The 21,746-nt window shown below is 43.2% G+C and overlaps 1 protein-coding gene across 1 annotated transcript in view; it reads left to right on the top strand.

The window, feature by feature from the left end:
- The window catches only part of ITGAL (integrin subunit alpha L), an 85,063-nt gene that overhangs the window by 18,182 nt on the left and 45,135 nt on the right, over positions 1–21,746 (top strand). Inside the window, exons 2-4 of the mRNA XM_026682273.2 lie at positions 7,104–7,221; positions 13,204–13,298; positions 14,470–14,534. Coding sequence (XP_026538058.1) covers positions 7,104–7,221; positions 13,204–13,298; positions 14,470–14,534 — 278 coding nt within the window. The remainder of the gene's footprint in view (positions 1–7,103; positions 7,222–13,203; positions 13,299–14,469; positions 14,535–21,746) is intronic.

Raw genomic sequence — 21,746 nt, 5'->3', positions numbered from 1 at the left:
CGAAACAGACTCGGTGGTGTGACGGGCTCTGATGGCTGTGAAATGGCTGAATAATCCATTCTCTGTCCAGCCCAACACTAGCAACTTCCCAAGCCTTCAGACCAAACTCTTTTTAAGGCCTATTATCCTCAAGGCTCAGTTATAGTACAGTACACACATCTGTTTATTGGCAAACAAACTAGAAGTAGTCCTTCACTTGCAACAGTTGGCATGTGATCAAAACTCAGATGCTTGGCAACTGACTCATATTTACGACGGTTCCAGTGTCCATATGATCATCTTTTGCGACCTTTTGACAAGCAGTTAAGCGAATCAGTGAAGTAGTTAAATTAGTAACCTGGTTGTTAAGTGAATCTTGATTCCCCACTGGCTGCTTGTCAGAAGGTCGCAAAAGGTGATCACACAACCCCAGGCAATCGCAACGGTAGTAACTATGAGCCAGATGCCAAGCATCTGAATTTTGATCACATGACCATGGGGACACTGCAATGGCCACAAGTGTGAAAAACAATCACAAGTCTCTTTTTTCAGTGCTGTTGTAACTTGGAACAGTCACTAAACAAATGGTTGTAAATCAAGAATTATTTATTTTTATTTTATTTATTGAATTTATATTGCCGCCTATTCACCTATGGTGATTACCTATATTACTAATATATTTATGTAAGTACCAGGTTTTTAACCTACTGTATTTTGTGTAAATGAGTCCCATTATATTTGTCCATACAGTACAAAATCTATTTCTGTAGGCAATCCTCTATAGGCAGTCCTCGACTTACAACTATTCATTTAATGACCATTCAAAGTTACAACAGCACTGAAAAAAGTGACTTATGACCATTTTTCACACTTATGACCGTTGCAGCCTCCTCCTGGTCATGTGATCAAAATTCAGATGCTTGATAACTGATTCATCTTTATGACGGTTGCAGTGTCTCAGGGTCACGTGATTCCCTTTTGCAACCTTCTGGCAAGCAAAGTCAATGAGGAAGCCAGATTCACTTAACAACCGTGTTACTAACTCAACAACTGCAGTGATTCACTTAACAACTGGGGCAAGAGAGGATACTCACATAACAGCTGTCTTGCTTAGGAACAGAAATTTTAGGCTCAATTGTGTTCGTAAGTTGAGGAATACCCCGTACATCCTCAACCTTGCTGATCAGTAGGCAGGGAAGAACTCGATGAATCAAAAGATCCTTCATAACCCGTCATTTCCCAAAGCCTGGATAAGCAGTCCATTTAATCTGGGATTCAGTGGAAACACCTTGAGATTTCCAGCAGACATGGTGGCAGAGGCCATTTTTTCCATGGTGGATGTTCCTACTTCGTGCTGCCTTCTTGGCTTCTGGGCTCTCTTCCTTCCACGTAGAGCTTCAATATTTTCATGCTTGCCCTTCTCTGAAGTTTTGATAAATTAGGAATGGAACTTTGCCAGCTTTGCAGTTTAACTTTGATTGTGATTGTAAGACTCTAAAAAAAAGTGCAGAGAAGAGCAACTCTTACACTGCAAAAACATATGGACTACACAACTCGACCAGGGCAAAGCAATAGACGCAATCTACATAGACTTCTGCAAAGCCTTTGATTCAGTGGTACACGACAAACTACTCCTAAAAATAAAATCTTATGGTATCTCTGGACAACTGAATAACTGGATAGAAGCATTCCTGTCAAACAGACAACAAATGGTCAAAATTGGGAACGCCCTATCAAATCCAGTACCTGTCAATAGTGGTGTTCCCCAAGGCAGTGTTCTAGGACCAACTCTCTTCATAATCTACATAAACGACCTTTGTGATCATATCAAGAGCAATTGCGTTCTCTTCGCTGATGATGTAAAGCTGTTCAATACCACAGACAATACTACTACCCTACAAAAAGATCTAGACTATGTATCTGAATGGTCTAACATATGGCAACTTCAAATCTCAACAAATAAATGCTCTGTCTTACATATTGGTAAAAAAAATCAGAAAATAAAATACAAGCTGAATAGTCAAGATCTTGTTGATGACCCAAGCTCTGTAAAGGACCTGGGAATACTCACCTCTAATGATCTAAGTGCTAGAGCCCACTGCAACTACATAGCCAAAAAGGCATTAAGAGTTGTTAACCTAATCCTACGTTGCTTTTTTCTCTGGTAATATCTCACTACTAACCAGAGCATACAAAACATTTGCTAGACCAATACTCGAATACAGTTCATCAGTCTGGAATCCTTATCACGTATGTGATATTAACACAATTGAGAAAGTCCAGAAGTATTTCACAAGAAGAGTTCTCCACTCTTCTACCCGTTGTAGAATACCTTATGCCACCAGACTCGAAATTCTAAAACTAGAAAACCTCGAATTACGCCGCCTTCGGTCCGACTTAAGCATGGTATATAAAATCATACATTGCAATGTCCTACCTGTCAATGAATACTTCAGCTTTAACCATAACAACACAAGAGCACACAACAGATACAAACTCAAAGTAAACCGCACCAAACTTGATTGCAGGAAATACGACTTCAGCAATAGAGTGGTCAATGTCTGGAATACTCTACCCGGCTCTGTGGTTTCTTCCCCAAACCCCAAAAACTTTAACCTTAGACTGTCTACTATTGACCTCACCCCTTTCCTAAGAGGTCTGTAGGGGGCGTGCATAAGCGCACCAATGTGCCTACCGTCCCTGTCCTATTGTTTCTCTTATTCTTTTATTTTTCTTATATGTACCCATTTCATATATTCACAACTATGTATACACTTGTACTTATTATCTTGTAAACAATTGACAAATCAAATAAATAAATAAATAAATAAAACCAGGATGATTAGGGGACTGGAGGCTAAAACATACAATGAACGGTTGCAGGAACTAGGCATGGCTAGTCTAGTGAAGAGAAGGACCGGGGAGACAGGAGAGCAGTCTTCCAATATTTGAAGGGCTGCCACAGAGACGAGGGGGTCAACCTATTTTCTAAAGCACCTGAAGGCCAGACAAAGAATAATGGGTGGAAACTGAACAAGGAGAGATTCAATCTAGAAATAAGGAGAAATTTTCTGACAATGAGAATAATCAACCAATGGGACAGCTTTCTTCAAAAGTTGTGGGAGCTTCATCACTGGAAACTTTCAAGAAGACTACCATTTGTCTCCTGCTTGGATGGCGGGGGTGGGTGGGTGGGTTGGATTAGATGACCTACAAGGTCCCTTCCAACTCTATTAATCTGTAATCTAATCTGTGATGGCCAAATAAAACAGACCATGAATGGTCAGGAGACTACAGTGATGGCTGCATGTTGATCTTCACACTCAACTTTTTATTACCAGGGAGCTGTGTGAGTGATCTCATGTGCCATCCTTGATTTCAACGTTGGTCTTAGTGAGGACACTGGTGGCTTGATCTAAAAATATTCTGTTTGGAGAACAAAAATTGCAGTGTAGAATTTTTTTTTGACTTCCAGTTTGAAGGGCTTTGGCGACAGACAGAAATTTGCGATCGTGCGTGGTTTCTGCCTGGGCTCGCCGCCGGAGCGCCCCGAGCCGGCTGGTTTTGGGGCTAAGCCACCCTGTAGAGGTGGTGAAGAGGGGGGAGACTGCCAGCAGGGTCGAGGAGACCTGCATCTCTCCTCCTCAGCTGGCCATTACTCCCTTTCCCGAAGGCGGTAGGAGCGGTGGTCAGAAATGGCCACCTCAAAGATGAACTCAACCGGAAAAGAACGTGCAGGAGGAAGATAAGAAGTGAAAGTTTTGGCTGACCAGGTTAAGTTGAAAAAGCAACAACTAAGGTATCCTGGAATTTAAACTTTACAAAAAACAACATTGCTCCCAAAGAAGAGTCGGAAGCAGTGAAAGAAAGTGAAAAGGGAAAGGTTTGGCTTTTTTTCCCTTCTCTCTCCTTCCCTATATTGACAACTAAGAGACTTAAATAAGAAATCGGAAAAATCCGCTTTGGCATCAATAGGCAATTAAGCTGAAAATAAAACAAAATGCCAAGGGGATAATAAAGATTTCTGGACATTAAAAACTTTTGCTTTTATAAGCAGGAAGGGAGAGAAAAAGAATAAGGGCAGGATCTGGAAGAGGGAGGAGACTGCCTGGACTTTAAAAGAATCTAAAGTAAAACTTCAATAAGACTTCTAAAAGATACATTTTAACTGAAACTTTGCAACTAAATAGTAACCCCAGGAAGAGAAAGTGGAAAAAAAAGAATAGCAAAAAAGAAACAGCTTGCGTGTATTTAGATTATTTGGTGACTTTTGGATTTTTGATTATTATATTTGAATGACTAAAATCAATCGGGTGGTTGTTTAAAAAATTTATACAATGGCATCACTTCTGGATGAATTGAAAATAGAACTTAAAAAGTACAAAGAAGATGCACAAGAAGGGAAGCTTCGTTTTTCAATTTTTAGAAATGGAGATCTGGAACTATGTGAAACAACAAGAAAAGACTGCAAAACAAGAAGACTGGGACAAAGAAGAAGCCATCTTTAATGAACGAGTAACTCTATGTGGGGAAGAAAAAGGAAAGGGGGAAAGAGAATGGAGAATTTAAGACTTAAAAAAACAACCAAAGAAAAGAAAAATAATTTGAAAAATAAGTATAATACTGGAAAGCAACAGAAAAGGGGAATACAGAAGAGGGAAATAGAAGTAGAGAGACAAAGGGGTAAAAAGGGGAGAGAGAAGAAGAGAGGGAAGAAGGAAAGGAAAAGAAGTTACAAAGGTTTGGAGCAAGATATAAAGAAACAGGACCTATTTAGAGATAATGGGTGAAAATCTAACTGAAAAAGGGATTCTGTAAAGGTACATAAGATTGTATTGTTATATTTGTAATAGAAATAACTTTAGAAAATTGGAAACAGCATATGATTAGAATGAGGGATAAAATAGTTAGTGTAATTTAGTGAAATGTTTGTGAATAAAATAAATGAAATAAAATAAATGAGAAAATTGAATTAGGAAGGAACGGGAACATTTTAATTAGTCAATGTTTTATAAAATATAAGTGAAGGGGGGGAAATTAACTATGGAAAGTTTATAATTGTTCCCATAGAAGTATGATAATCAATTGAAAAGCAACGTGAAAAATGCTAAGACTTTAATGAATATTATTATTAATGATAGAATTGAATTGGAATGGAATGTTGTTTTAATTATATACATTTATAATTTTTTTTCAAGAATACAGTGTATATTTTAAGAATGTACCAAGCAGAATCCGAATGGAAGTTATGTATTATATTGAGTGTTACAACTTTAGGGAAAAGATATAAAGGCGTCATACTCCAATCAGTAACTACAGGAGAAATTTTGTTTAATGAGAAAAGATAATAGACAATTGAAACAGGACAGACAAAAAATATAAATATAATGATTTGAATTGAGATGAAATAAATAAAATAAAATTGAGAAAATTAAAAGAGGGGAGAAGCTATATAGAAAATGTAAAATAGTAATAACATATGGAATAGAATATAAAAATGAGCATGAACCTGAATTTGCGTCTGTACGAAGAAATGTAACCCGGGATTATGGTGCTTCCAAAAAAGATGTTTTATTTGTATTTCTTTTCTTTTTGTGAAAACTCAAATAAAATTTACAAAAAAAAAAAAGAAGAAAGGGTTTTTTTCCCCCATCATTAACAGACAAGATAGTTATGTTTTAAAGTTGCTTTTGATAGTGAGGCAGCATATAATTGCACTTAGATCAGCATTTCTTTCGCCACAATTGGGCCAATGTGGTCAGTGATTTTCCACTCTCTTTGAAAAATAACACAAAAGGAAATCCCTTTTTGACGGTCTTATGAGAATTCTGGTATCTAATTTAAATAAGTACTGCCCACATTGAGTTAATCTTTCAGCCGAAGCCTCTTTGTATGCTGGAACCGATTCTGAAATTAATAATTGTCTTTCTTTAGTATTCACTGTGGGTTTATGATTATGAATCTACAGAAAGCCTATATTTAGGATCTTACTCTTTTCAGAAAAGAGCAAATTTCATTAGGGTTTTTTTTTAATCAGTTTCTTCTCTGCTCCAGGTTCATAAGAAAGGCTAACTCAGAAGGCTAGGAAATTTTCTAAATAAGAACCCTATTGGTACTGCCTTATAAAGACATTATAAAGACCACACCTGGAATACTGCATCCAGTTCTGAGACTTTGGAAAAAGTGCAAAGTGCAGAGAAGAGCAACTAAGATGATTAGAGGCCTGAAGTCTAAAACATATGAAGAACCATTGCTGTGTTTGGGTTTGGCTAGTCCAGAGAAAAGAAGGACTAGGGGGGACATAATAGCAGTATTCCAGTATTTGAGGGGCTGCCACAAAGAAGAAGGCGGGTAAAAATATTCTCCAAACACCAGAAAGCAAGACAAGTAATAATGGAAGGAAACTAATCAAGGAGAGAAGTAACCTGGAATTAAGGTGGGGGGAAACCGCAATGAGAAAAATTAACTAGTGGAATGGCTTGCGTTCAGAAGTTCATCACTGAAGGTTTTTAAGAAGAGACTGGACAGTCACTTGTCTGAAATGGTATAGTATCCCCTGCTTGAGTGGACTAGAAGATCTCCAAGGTCCCTAGTTTTTGGAGAGGAAAATAAGGGGGGGTGGAATTCTGCTTCTGCCTACCAGCATCCATCGGTATTCGTCTGGCTAGTGTCCTGTCAGTATGTGAGAGTTGAGGGCAAAATATACAAAATAGTAATGCTCTGATGGTCATTTAGAAAAATCCTTTCTTAGTGAGCACCTGGAAGCCAAGAGGAATATATGTGCCAAATCTCAAGTTTGTAGGCTTTACGGTTCTGGAGATTTTGTGATGATATGGTAATATATATATTATGCGGTAATATCATGTGATATGTGGATACACACACACACACACACAGAAACACCCACACACACCATAACCAACCATTGGTTCACTTAATGACCACAGCATTCGCTTAATGATCAACACAAAAACGTTTGTAAAATCGGGGTGGGATTTACGACCGTCCTGACTTATGACTGTGATGGGTAGGTTCTATTATGGTCGTATGTCGGGACTGCTTGTACTTGATGTATTCTTGTTTCTCTACCCTGAATAAAGGCTATCCCCTCTTCTTTTTTACAGGCCCCTCACAATCTTTGGGATACAATATCGATCCTTCTCCAGCCATTCTCTTCTCATCGAACCACAGCAAGCACTTTGGCTATCAGGTTCTCCAATTTGGAAAAGGCTCTGAAGCAAGGTAGCCGCCTTTCTTGTTCCCACACTTGACGTGCCACAGTCCTCCATGTATTTGTTTAGTGACTGTTCGAATTTGCAACGGTGCTGAAAAAGTAACGTACAAATGGGTCCTTGCACTTATGACTGTCCGAAGGTCCCTGTTCAGGTAGTTCATTTAGTGACTGTTGAAAGTTACACTGGCACTGAAAAAAGGGAGTTATGACCATTTGCCACACTTACAATCATTTCAGCATCCCCATGGACATGTGATCGAAATCCAGATGCTTGTCAAGTGACTCCTATTTATGACGGTTACGTTATCCCAGGGTCATGTGATCCCTTATGACAAGCACAGTTAATGGGGAAGCTAAATTCACTCAACAACGGTGTTACTGATCCTGTTGTGACTTACCTAACAATGGTGGCAGGAAAATGAAGCAAAACTCACTTAACAAATGTCTCACTTAGCAACAGAAATTTGGGACACAGTTGTGGTCGTAAGTTGAGGATGACCCATAGTTACCAGATCACATTTTGGGTGCCTGGAAAACTGACAGATGATTATGAGGCTGGCAGCATCCAAGAGTCGCACTCTTGCCCTCTGCAGCCTTCCCAGATGGTTTTCAAGAAGTAAAATCAACGGGGTATCCAGCAGAAAGTCACAAGTCACGGTCACGTGACATCTCGCTTAATGAGCATGGAAAAAAAGATTCTAAAATTGAGTGTTGTCATGTGATACCTCACTTAACAACCATGCCACTTAACAAATACTTTTCCTGTCCTAATTATGGTCGTAAATTGAGGACTAACTGTATTTTGGGGGAGAAATTGGATTGCCTGTTGGATGAATCTTTATGGTTGGGATTCCTCTAATTAAGAGCCGTGGTGGTGCAGTGGTTAGAATGCAGCACTGCAGGCTACTTCTGCTGACTGCCGATTGCCAGCAGTTCAGAGTTTGATCCTGACCGGCTCAGGGGTTGACTCGGTCTACCATCCTTCCAAGGTGGGTAAAGTGAGGATCCAGATTGTTGGGGACAATATGCTGATTCTGTAAACCGCTTAGAGAGGGCTGTAAAGCAATATGAAGCAATATATAAGTTTAAGTAATATTGCTAATTATAGGGTTGAAGTGGGGGAAGTAGAACTGGCATCCTTTTTCTTAGTCAGGTTTTTAATGCTTTAATAACTGTTAGACTCATCATGCAAAGAAGGGAAACTCCCATCAAGGTGTGTTTGCAACTTAACCCAAGACACTAAGAATACAAGAGAAAAGACAACATATGTAGAGTGTTAATTACGGGGGTGAGAATGTTCTACATCAGAAGTAGAGATGGTTGAAGATAAGAAAAAAAATTGCAGTAAAATCCCTATAATTCAGTATATATGAGCCCTGGCTTTATAAGAAAAGTATTTGCTTGTCTTTCCTGATAAGCTTACAAATCAATTAAAAAAATTCTCTAATGCTTCGCCACAAAAAAATAAGGTGAAGTTGTGATTCGTCTGCATCTTGTAAGCTGACTGACAACCAATGCAGCAATTTCAAAATATCTGTTATTTCAGCTCACAGTTTTGCTTTGCTCTACTCCATGTACTCCATTTTGTACAGTTGTAACTTCTGGATCATCTCCAAAGAGTATGTTACAGTACTGTCAAATGTCCGACTAATGGACCCAATAAAAGCAGGCATCTTCAGGAACTTTAAAATCCCCAAAGCAAAACTTTACTGAGTACATCATTTTGGCACAGAAGAAAGCAAAACCAACTCTAAATTTTCCCGCATAATATAGTTAAAGATGGGTTTCATCTCCACCTGCCATGGAATGGATCACGTTCTCCAATTAAGAATCAGCCTTTTGTTTTGATAACAGTCCACATCTTGGCAGATACCTGCAGAAGTGTCCTTGGCTCTCATAGTTGAAGATTGTAGCCTCTACATTCCATCTCACCTTTCCCTGCCTCCAGTTCTTTGACAAGTTGAAAAGCAATAATAGTCACAGGGACCTTAAGCTTTTTTCAGTCTTGACAAGTACAGTCCTCAACTTATAACCATTCAGCGAATGTTATAGTGACACTGAAAAAAGTGACATATGACTGGTCCTCAATCTTACGATCATTGTAGTACCCCCCCCCCCAAAATTCGGATTCTTGGCAATTAACCTGGTTGCAGCCTCATTGGATCATGTAATTGTCAACTGCAACCTTCTCAGCCAATTCTGACAAGCAAAGTCAATGGAAGCCAAACTCATTTAAGGGAAAGGTGGGAAGCCAAACTCATTTAATGACCACATGATTCACTTAACAGTGATATATTTAACAATTGGAGCAAAAAAAAGGTTGTAAAATCAGTCACAGCTCACTTAACAATTGCTTCGCTTAGCAATGGAAGTTCTAGTTCTAATTGTGGTCATAAGTCAGGGATTGCCTGTAGTCCACAGTCCATCCAAGTGACTATGGGGACATATAGGTTATCATCCCAAAGGCATCCTGGTCCTTGTAACCCTATCTGACATACCATCTGCAGCTGGGTTGTCCTGGTTGCAGTTTCCATCAGCTGTTTAAGCCCAGAAGAATTCTTCAGTTATGAACAGAGCAAGACTCCATCAAAAGTACAAGTAGTCCTTGATTTACAAGCATTTGTTTAGTGACTGAAGTTACAACAACCCTGAAAAACTGACTTATGACCAGTTTTCACACTTATGACCATTGCAGCATCCTCACGGTCACATGATCAAAATTCAGGCGCTTGGCAACTGGCATGTTTTGTGATGGTTCTCTGTCCCAGGGTCACGTGAACAGCATTTGTGTTCTTCCCAGCCAGCTTCCAACAAGCAAAGTCAATAGGGGAAGCGAGATTTGCTTAATGACTGAATGATTCACCTAACAACTGCAGTGATTCACTTAACAACCGTGGTGAGAAAAGCCATGAAATGGGGGCAAAATTCACTTAACAAATGTCTCCCTTAGCAACAGAAATTTGGGGACTCGACTGTAGTTGTAAATCGAGGACTCCCTGTAATTCCCAGAGCTGCTTTTACTAATTTGTCCAGATGTCTATTGACAATTAACTATATTGATTGAGCGAGATTTCACTGGAACTGGATTTGTCCATTCACATACTCACAGCCTGCAAGCCCTAGTTGGCTGGAATTCATGCTTGCTACTTTCCCTAGCTTTGAGTTTGAACCCTGTTGTTCTGTTTCAGGGCATGTTTACTCTGTATTTATTTGTAACTAGGAGGACAGTGGTTATTTCCAATCAGGTTCCCTTTTTGTTTTTGTATCGCCTACCTTCTACCACGCTAGTTTTGAGGAAGTGAGAGTAAAGGCTAATAGTGGAATAGGGAAGGAAGTAAAATGGATACCTATTATCTTAAAGGAAGGGTTCCCCTTTAGAGTAATACGATCGGCAGGAATTTAGATGGTGCAACTTCCCCACTGAAGGACGTTGTCATAATGCACCGGCTTCTGGACTCTTTCACCAAGTAGAGCCAAGTGCCGCCTTCCGGTACAAGAATCGGTAGGAAACAAGGCTGGGCTTAAAGAAGTGTTGACTGCATTTCCAAACTTTTGGGATCAGATCTTGGGCGTCAGCCCATTAGATAAGCCAGAACACGAAGGCAAAAACTATATTCAATAGTTTTTTTTAACTATTTAACAATCTTAAATAGTTTTAACATTGGCTGTAAAAAAAGAGAGAGAGAATCTTGCAGGTCTGACTGTGCCACATTTCTTCCTCCACCTTATACAGGTAGTCCTCAAGTTACGACCAGAATTGAGCCCAAACTTTCTGTCGCTGCGGTTGTTAGATTAGTGACATGGTTGTTAAGTGAATCTGGCTTCCCCATTGACTTTCCCTGTCAGAAAGACACAAAAGACACGTGACCTTGGGAGGCTGCAGATGTCATAAATATGAGTCTGTTGCCAAGCGTCTGAACTTTGATCATGTGATCATGGAGATGCTACAACAGTCGTAAGTGCGAAAAACATAAGTCACTTTTTTTCATTGTAACTTTGATCATCAAGTGAACTGTTGTAAGTCGAGGACTACCTGTACTAAGGGGCACAGATGGAAAGCCCATGTCCGCCTAACTTTCTTTCCATTGAGAAGAGACCCAGGGAGAGCTATTCTCCAGCTGCTCTCTGCAGGAAAGTGAGTCGTCTTCTTCACAACTCCTGCCACCCATGAGAAGGGAGAAAGGCATTTTTATCACGGTGGGAGGATCCAGGCTCCCTCACTAAAGCCTAAAGATGAACAACCTTGAAAATCATTGGTCAGGAATCAGGAAGAAGATGCTCACAGTAAAATGTCGTTTTCGATGTGGAACAAGAAAAGACGGCCATTGCTTTGGGCCGAGGTTGGGTCAAGGATAACATCAAATGGTTATGTGTTGGTCATGGGAAGGAGCAGAGGTGGTATTCAGCAGGTTCTGACCAGTTCTGGGGAACCGGTAGCGGAAATTTTTGAGTAGTTCGGAGAACCGGCAAATACCACCTCAGACTGGCCCCGCCCCCATCTGTTCTCTGCCTCCCCAGTCCCAGCTGATTGGCTGGGTCTTCTTTGGTTGCCCTTCACAGGAGAACGGAGCTGGAAAGTAGGTTAGTGGGGTGGGGAGGGAATGGAGATTTTGCAGGATCTTTCCCCTGCCACGCCTTCCAAGCCACGCCCACCAAGCTACACCCACAGAACTGGTAATAAAAAATTTTTTTGAATCCCACTACTGTGAAGGAGCCCTTTTGTTGACAAGATAGCTCTCTGCAGGAAGTCAAAGCTGATGTTTGGGACATTTTAACAGAATAACAGAGTTGGAAGGAACCTTTGAGGTCTTCTAGTCCAACCCTCTGCTTGAGCAGGAGACCCTACATCATTCTGGACAAATAGCTGTCCAGCCTCTTCTTAAAAACCTTCAGTGATAGAGCACCCACAACTTCTGGAGGTAATCTGTTCCACTGATTTCAATTAATTGATTTTTGTTGATTGATTTTGTTACAGGGTCTTTGTCCACTCCAAACTCAAGGCTGTGCCTTGGTGTTATGAAGCCATCATCTGTGTACAGCAGCAGCTGAGCTGATTTTTCTGCTGGCTCATTTGTTGTATCCAGAAACTAAAAATGGAGAAACAAAAACAGTTCTGTTTGCAGTGACAAAGTTGCATTGCTCCATTCATTGCTTTCAGTGGGAATTTTAATATAGGGAATGACAGTTTGGTAGTCTGGCAATTTCATCCTATTGCAAACATTCAGGTTTTTTTTTTATACAAATGACTAGATAAATCCACACAATCTGTCATGAAAACATGGAAACAGGCAGGGTGGGGTTAGCTAATTATTTTACTTCTTTCCATGGAGCAGGACAAATGAGAATGTTCTTCCAGAACCTGCAGGAACTTATTTATAAATCGAATTAGAATTTACTTTTTATAACATTTGGTAAAACAGCAGGGATTGAATCATGGTCAATCATTCCCTGCCTATTCTCTCTCCTCCAAGAAATACAGGAGCAAGTTGGTTTTCCAACAGTTTTTTTTTTAAATTCTACTTTTATTTTATTCAAAAAAGTTAAAATATAAAACACCACATTTTAAAAGAAACAAAGAAGAAAGACAAAAAGAAAAGAAACAAGACATTAAAAAGAAAAAAGTTATTAAAAAAAAGACTAACACATATATACATATAGTTCCCCTTAGTTGAATGCTAATTAATATATTACAATATTAGTTTTTCCTACCCCTTGCTAAACATGCCCAAAGAATATTAAGCTACTAAACAACTAGTTCTATAGTAATTGCAGGTTGCCATTCTATATATTTTATTGATAACAAAATAGTTAACAAGAAGAACAATAATAATAAAAGAAGACAAGTTTAAAATCCCAAAATTGATTTTCCAACCGTTTTTTTGAGGAGTGGGGAACAGTAGCATGCAGCATTGTAGTTGGAGATATTAGGAAAAACATCAACTTGTTATTGTTAGTATTATCCACCCACTCCTCTATTTATTCTCTTGCAGGGTCATTGTGGGAGCCCCCGGAGAGCAGAACTCTACAGGCAAAGTATACCAGTGTAATTTGAAGAGCCAAGACTGTGAGGACATTCCACTTGAGGGTAAATGAAGGATTTTAAATTCTTCATGGCTGTGAGTAAAAGGCCCACTGAAGGGTACAATGGTGGAGAAAGGCCATAATTTTATAAAAAAAATAGAAATGCTATGGTGGCGCAGTAGTTACAATACTGTTCTGCAGGATGACTTTGCTTAAAGCCAGGAATTTGATCCTGACTCATGGTTGACTCAGCTTTGCATCCTTCTGAAGTTGGTAAAATGAGGCCCCAGATTGTTGGGGGCAATGTGTTACTCTGTAAAATATAAACCACTTAGAGCTGGAAAACTGTGAAGAGGTCTATAGCAATAGCAACAGCACTTAGACTTATGGACTACTTCACAGTGCTTCATAGCCCTCTCTAAGTACTTTACATATTGCCCCCAGCAATCTGGGTCTTCATTTTACCCACCTCGGAAGGATGGAAGGCTGAGTCAACCTTGAACCGGTGAGATTGAAACTGCCAAATTACAGGCAACCAGCAGTCAGCAGAAGTAGCCTGCAGTACTGCATTCTAACCACGGTGCTACTGCGGCTCCTATAAGTCTATAAAAGTCCAAGAGTTATGGCTAGCGCTAAAAGCTGCAATCATGATTGTAGGGTGCTTCTATGTATGTGTGAGGACAGCAGGGGAAGAGAAGGAGATGGTCAGAGGCTGGGTGAAATATTCTGAAATGGACCTAAAGGATTAATATCTATGGATACAGAATAGTCCTTGATATCCTTGATATATATATTTGTTTAGCGATTGTTTGAAGTTACAACAGCACTGAAAAAATTGACTTATGACATGTCCTTACATTTACAATTGTTGCAGCGTTTGTTCATGTAATCAAAATTTGGGTGCTTGACAGTCAGCATATATTTGTGATGGTTGCAATGTGCCAGGATCATGTGATCGCATTTGTGGCTTGCCAGCTGGCTTCCGACAAGCAAACTCAATGAGAGAAGCCGAATTTGCTTAACAGCCATGTGGTTCACTTATCAACAGGGTGATCCATTTAAGAACTGTAGCCAAAAATAAACTCATAAAACCACCGATAACTCACTTAAACTACCTCGCTTAGCAAGTTCTGTTCCCAATTGTGGTCATAAGCCGAGGACTACCTGTAAGGAAGAAATTTAGGTAATATTTCCAATTAACTAATCAATCTCTTTCTCTCACTCTCTTTTTGCAGAGAACTCTCCAGTACCCCATCTTGGCATGACCCTGGCAAGCAATATGCAGGGAAACAAAATGATTGTGAGTTTGGTCTGGAAGGAGGGATAAATTTAGGCTCGGGTTTAAACTGATCAGGTGCTCAAGAAGCACAACAACAGTCCAATAGTACATAAGAGAGAGAAGCTATGTAAAAACTCCCTACTGTCAAGCAAAAACACAACAATAATCCAGAATTCCAAAAAGCAGAAGTATAACATATCCCATGACAATGGCTATCTGGATAATTTAATCAAAAACTTTTATCCATGCATCCTGTTATGTCCGTCGTGGAAAAGAGACACGGAGCCAGTGACTTGGGTTCAGCTCTTTTATTAGTTCCCAAGATCGGCTCGGCTCCAAAGGCAAAGCGGCGGCTTTTATTCCTTGGCCGTGGCGGCCGCAGCCAATGGCACCACTTTGAATCTCCCGCGATTAGTTTCCACCAATCGCGGAGATTCGCGGCGAGGCCAATCAGTGCGGCTCGCTCGGCCAATCAGCTCGCCGTGCGTCTTGACCAATCACCGCAGGCGTTTACAAAGTATGTTAATGACTGTACAGAACACCCCTCCCCTCTTGGTATGGTCCTACGTGACGTAGTCCCGTAAGTAGGCGGGGCTTCGTATTTGTCTACTTGACCTGCACAGGTTAGTTGGTGCTTGGCTCCCGCCGGCTTCGGTCGGGTTCTGTGTTGCTCTCTGCCCCGTCAATGGAACCGTCTGGAAGGGTGAGTCGGGCCATTCGTCACAGCTCCCTCCCGGTCTACCCGGCTGGTTGAGCTGCGGTTGTTGCCGCTCCCGCCTGGTCTTTCTGGGCTGGTTGAGCTGGCCTGGCTGCTTCTCCCTGGTGAGGCTTCGAGCTGGCTGCTTGTTGGTGAGTATTCCCAGTTTCGTTCTGGTATGGGTTGGTTCTTGGGGTCTTCCCTCCACTCTTGGTTTGTGTTGGGGGTTTCCTTCTTTTCTGGGTGTGTGTCTGTGTCTGTTTGCGTGTCGGTTGTGTTTGCCATGGTTGTTCTTGACCTTAATTGGTCGATATGTCGTTTCCATGCTCGTCCGTCGGTTGTCTGTAGCCGGTATGAGTGGGGTCCTGTCACTTGGGTTATGGTTGCTGGTACCCAAAGTGGATCCCCGGTAAGGTTCCTCGCGTATACTGCGTCGCCTGGTTTAAATGTTCGGTCTTTGCTTGAGGAATTTGGGGTTTTTTCTGGGTTGTACGTGGGGTGCAGTCTGTCGAGTGGGGACCTTAATTTCCTCCCCATTACTAGTTCTGCCGGGCTTTTGTTGGTTGTTGGGTTCGGGGTTATGTGTTGTATAAAAAGCATTTTATTTATTTTCTCTTGGATTTCCCCGTTTTCTATCTTTTGGATTGTTTTTTTTGTAAATTGAACCATCCGTTCCGCCCTCCCATTTGCCGCCGGATGTGCTGGCGCTGTCAACGCGTGTCGTATCCCCCGCTCTGCTAGGAATTTTTCGAATTCCAGCGAGATAAATTGTCGGATACGATGATGTCTGGGAAGCCGTGGGTTGCGAACAGCTTGCTGAGTTCCTTGGTAACGGCCTCCGTGGTGGTAGTTCTCATGTTGCTTACCTCCAACCAGTTGGAGTAAGCATCTACCGTAATGAGGAAGGTGTGCCCTTTCGTGGGCCCGGCAAAATCTATGTGAATCCTGGACCATGGTCCCCTGGGGGTTTCCCATTCCAGGATTGGGGCGGCAGGGGGGCTGGGCCTGGTTTCCTGGCATCGGTTGCATGCTGCCACCCAAGCCTCGATTTGTTTGTCCATCCCTGGCCATCAGGCGTAACTTCTGGCCAAGGCTTTTGTCCTAACGATGCCTGGGTGCCCCTCATGTAACAATTTCAATACCTTTCCCTGTAATTTTTCCGGAATGACAACCCTATCCCCCCACAGTAAACAACCTCTTTGTAATGACAGTTCTGTTTGCCAGTTCGGAATGTCCTGAATGTTTCATCGTCGTCCTTTTGGGCCACCCTTCTCTACCCAATGTAACACTCGCGCCAGACGTTTGTCTTTATTAGTTTCGCGGGCAATGTCTGACGCGGTTACGGGTAGATCGGGCAGAGTCTCTATGCTAAGGGTGGTCGTCGTGGGTGCTGGGTTGGTGTCCAAGTCAGGTAGCGGCATGCGGCTCAGGGCGTCTGCGTGGGTGATTGTCTTACCGGGTCGGTGTGTAAGCCGGTAGCTGTAGGCGGCAAGGAATTCGGACCACCTTGTCATTTTTGGAGATAGAATGATCGGGGTGGCCCTGTTTCCTGCCAGGATTCCCAGCAGCGGCTTGTGGTCGGTGACGGTGGTGAACGTCCGGCCGTAGATGTATTCGTGGAAACTTTTGACGGCGGCAACGATAGCCAGGGCCTCTTTGTCCAGCTGGCTGTAGTTTCTTTCCGGTTTGGTGAGGGTCCTTGAAAAAAAGGCGATGGGTGCTTCCTTTCCGTCGGAGAGAGTGTGGCTGAGGACGGTGCCGACGCCGAAGGGTGATGCATCGCATGTGACTGCTAGCGGTAGGGTCTCGTTGTATTGGATGAGGATGGCATCCGAGGTGAGTAGGTCCTTGGTTTTGTTGAAGGCGGCTTCCTCGCGTTTCCCCCAAGTCCACGGGGCCGCCTTGTCCAAAAGCCTATGCAAAGGCTCCGCCGCAGTCGCCTTCTGGGGCAGGAAAACATTATAGAAATTAAGCAGTCCTAGAAATGCCTGTAGTTCCATTTTATTCTTCGGCCTGGGGGCTTCCTTGATTGCTCTGATTTTTTTCTCGGTTGGGTGAATTCCGTGCCGATCTAAAAGGTACCCCAGGAATTCGACCCTCTCGGTATGTAATTGGCATTTTTCTTTTTTAACCTTCAGCCCCGCATTTTTGAATTTCGTTAGGACCTCCCTCAGGCGACCCTCCAGTTCTTTTTGGTTGGCTGCCGACACCAGTACGTCGTCGAAGTAGGGCACCACCCCCTTGATTCCTTGCAGGAGTCTCTCCATGAGGCTCTGGAATATTCCTGGGGCCACGCTGACTCCAAATTGGAGTCTCTTACAGCGGAAGGCCCCCCGGTGGGTTACTATGGTTTGCGCCTCGGCGGTTTCTGCGGCGACCGGCAGTTGTTGATAGGCTTGCGCCAGGTTGAGTTTCGCAAAAACCTTGCCTCCCCCCAGTGAGTGTAGGAGGTGCTGCACTACTGGGATGGGGTAGGCGCTCTGTTGTAAAGCGCAGTTTAGGGTGGCCTTATAGTCCCCACAGATTCTCACCGACCCATCGGGCTTGACTGGGGTGACTATGGGGGTCTCCCACCGGGCGTGGTCAATTGGTTCAAGGACCCCTTGTCTGATGAGCTTGTCTATTTGCTCATCGATCTTGGGCCGGAGTGCGAAAGGTACCCGCCGTGGTTTTAGGCGTATTGGGGGAACGCTGGGGTCTAGGCTGAAGGAAATAGGGGGCCCTCGGTACTTGCCTAGGGTGCCGTCGAACACTTCCTGGAAGTCCCTTGCGAGTTGCTCCTCCCAATCGGCCTCCCCGACGTGATCGATGCCCGTCACTTCGATTCCGAGTGGCGAGAACCATTGCAGTCCCAAAAGACTGGGGCGATCTCAGTCCACGATCGTCAGTGGGAGCCTTGCTGTGCGCCTTGAAGGTTATCTCGAACTGTCCTGTTCCGACTACCGGGATGCGATTTCCTGGTAGTCCTTGAGGATTAGTTTCTGGATTTCCAGTCCCCTTCTTTGGATTTTGGGCACCAGGCGCTTGATTTCCCGCCATGCAACCATGGAGAGGTAGGACCCGGAGTCCACCTCCATCTTGCATGGCTCGCCTTGATGCCCACTTCCACATATACCTTCCGGGCGTCTGCGCTGGACGAATGGCCGATGACGACCGTCTGGTGGGTTTCTCTCTCTGCCGGTTCTTGCTGTTTCGGGCGGCCCCGCCCATCTCGGCTCCAACGATTTTCGGCTTGGCGGTCTCTGGGCCTGGGGGGTGCCGTCTCATCTCCGGTTGCTGTTGTCTCGCCGGGGCTGTAGTTTTTCTTAAGTCGGCAGACTCTGGCGATGTGGCCTCTTTATCGCAGTGCCGGCATATAGCATCAAGAATCGGCACTCCGATCGAGGGTGGTTGCCTCCGCACCCGGCGCATTGGGGTCCCGACTTACGACTCCGCCGATCGCGCCGGTCTCATTCCGTCTGGAGTCGATGGATGTCCTCTTCCTCGTCCATGGTGTCAGAAACAGAGTCGAGGTCGCCATGGTGTATGGTGGTGGTCTCTCGGTGGTGGTCTCTTGCTTCGGAGTGTGTCTCGGTTGCCGTGCCTGTCTCGGTGGTTGTGGCGCGGTCTCCGGCGTCTGGTCTCCGCATTCGAGCCGCCGATTTCCGGGTCGCTTCGGCTGGCGGTGGTGTCTGCAAGGATGTCGGCGAGGGCGATGTCGCCTTTTGCCATCAGTCGGCTTTGTAGGACCGGGTCTCTGAGCCCCAGGACGACGCGGTCTCGGAGTGCCTCGTCCATGTCCGTAAACCCACACATGCCCCCGAGATTTCGTAGGTCAGCCACGAAATCGCTGATGCTCTCGCCCGTTCTCTGGTCTCGCCAGTAGAAGTCGTGCCGCCTGATGAGGGTGGGCACGGCGGGGGCATAGTGGTTCCGGAGCAACGGCTCGAGATCGGCCCAGTCCATCGTCTTTACGTCTTCGGGTTTCACGAGGGCTTTTGCCATCTTAAACACTGCGGGCCTGCAGTGTGTTAGAAAGACGGCTCTTTTCTTCTGCCCGTTTGCGTCCTTTAGGTTGCTACTTTCGAGGAACATCAGGAACCGGTCGGTGTACGATTCCCAATCCTCAGTAGCTGGGTTGAAAGGCGCGGGCGGTGCGATGCTGACCATCTCGTCGGTCTCGTTTCCTTCGGACACGTATTCGATGGGAATCAGGCTTGGGATCCCATCCTCGTCGCCAGGGTTATGTCCGTCGCAGAAAAGAGACGCGGAGCCAGTGACTTGGGTTCAGCTCTTTTATTAGTTCCCGAGATCGGCTCGGCTCTAAAGGCAAAGCGGCGGCTTTTATTCCTTGGCCGCGGCAGCCGCGGCCAATGGCACCGCTTTGAATCTCCCGCGATTAGTTTCCACCAATCGCGGGAGATTCACGGCGGGCCAATCAGTGCGGCTCGCTCGGCCAATCAGCTCGCCGTGCGTCTTGACCAAGCACCGCGCGGCGTTTACAAGTATGTTAATGACTGTACAGAACACATCCAATAACTATCCAAATTCCTAACCATGAAAGGGATATATTTACCCTTCAAATATTTCTTTGAAGCTTCCACCATGCAATCCTAGGCATAGTGATAGCCCATAAACCAACAAAATCTATCCAGACCATCCTAAGCAACCCAAAGACCCGCAGCCAAGGAAGACATAACAGGATTCATCTGCAAGTGGAAAAACAGTGAAAACCATTATGTGGGGCACAACAGGCAGAACATTGAGAGAATATACACACAAACATCAATTGACAGTCAGGAGACACAATAAAAACTCCTTAATTTCACAACACACTGACCTGTTCAATCCCAGTTGTAAAGGAGAAACATAGACATCTTAGACCAAGCCAAATCTACATATATCAGAGAATTCCTTCAGGTGCTTCTTTGGGATTTTTTTTAATAAGTTTCTTCATCACCCCAAAGGTGTTTTTTCAAGAGGCAACTGGGCTTTCTTTGTTTTTCCTTGAAGACATTTTGCTTCTCCTCCAAGAAGCTTCTTCAGTTCTGACTCAGTTCTGAGAAGTGAAATGTCTTCAAGGAAAAACAAAGACAGTCCAGTTGCCTCTTTTAAAAGGCACCTTTGTGACAACCATGACCTGGATGACTGAGAATCTCCTTAGACATCCTTTTTCATCCCACACCTATTAAGGGAAGCACCAAATGGACAAGAATAATCAAAGGAGAGATTATGCCCATCCAAAAACCAATCAAGGTGATGGCATTCAAAGAAAATCAATATAAAATGTTTTGTGGATGGCACTTAGCACCGGCACGACTGGCGAAAATGTATCCAACCTTAAAACCGGAATGCTGCAAGTGCAAACAAAAGAAAGGAACGTTTTTCCATATGTGGTGGCAATGTATAGAGGTCAAAAAATACTGGAAGAAAATACAGAGATGGCTTTTTGAGATTACAAAATATAAATTGAAATTGGAACCTGAACCTTTTTTTATTAGGTATGATTAAAAGGAATTTGAGTAAAGATAAAAGATACTTATTGTACACATCTTAACTGCAGGAAGAATCACATTAGCACAAAATTGGAAGAGTGATAAAATACCACCAGATGAAGTTCTGATTCAAAAAATAATGGACTGTGCTGAACTAGATAAATTCACTATGGAACTGAAAGGCAAAGAGGATCGAGAATACTATGCGACATGGGAGAGGTGGTACGAATGGGTGAAGAATAAGGATAAAAATAATGTATAGTCACAAAACAAGAAACATGTATATACAATGACACAATAACTGTTAATGGAAATGAGATTTTTGTATTTTTTGTTTTTTAAAGAATAAAAATTTATTTTAAAAAAACCAGTCAGGGAAGAAACAACACCCCAATCAAGGTTGATAGGATAAGATACCACATATAAAGTGTTGTGAATCAATAAAAATGAATAACCTAAATGCAAATTAGGGGTTGAAAACCTGCACACTTGATTGGTCCTTATACAACAACTTGGGATTGGACCAGAACCAGTCCCTGATTGGCCACTTTTGGGACTGTCCTTATTGGTCAGTAGTTTGAACTTGTTGCACAGTTTCATTGGTTAATAAGGCAGCAGCTAACCCTATAAAAGGGTTACTGCTGCCCATAGCATTGCTCTGTTATGTTCTATCACTTTATTAAAGAGTTGAAGTCACTGGTCAGATGTCTGGTCTCCGTTATTCTCCATACTTAACACTGGCGACGAAGGTGGGATTCGGAGACCGAAGAGCTGACTAACCTACAGAGCAACTAACAGAGCACGTGGTCGAACACGCACCATCAACGGCAACATGGCCAGCGGTGTCGTACCACCCGCTCCATTCAACCCAGAAACCGAAGACTGGGAGGCCTTACATGGATCGGTTCCAGATGTTTCTGGAAACCAACAATTTGAAAGATGCGACAACCGGCAAAAAAGAGCTATCTTTCTAACTCATTGTGGACCAACCGTGTTTAAAATGGCAAAGTCGCTTGCCAAGCCAGCAGAGGTAAAAGAAATGGACTGGGACGTCCTCGAGCC

This window comes from Notechis scutatus, chromosome Z, assembly GCF_049901735.1.
Source record: "Notechis scutatus isolate UNSWTSFEM ecotype Mainland chromosome Z, rNotScu1.2, whole genome shotgun sequence".
Classification (NCBI taxonomy): domain Eukaryota; kingdom Metazoa; phylum Chordata; class Lepidosauria; order Squamata; family Elapidae; genus Notechis; species Notechis scutatus.
Note: the sequence above shows the minus strand (reverse complement) of the source record. Positions and strands in the feature narration are given on the sequence as shown.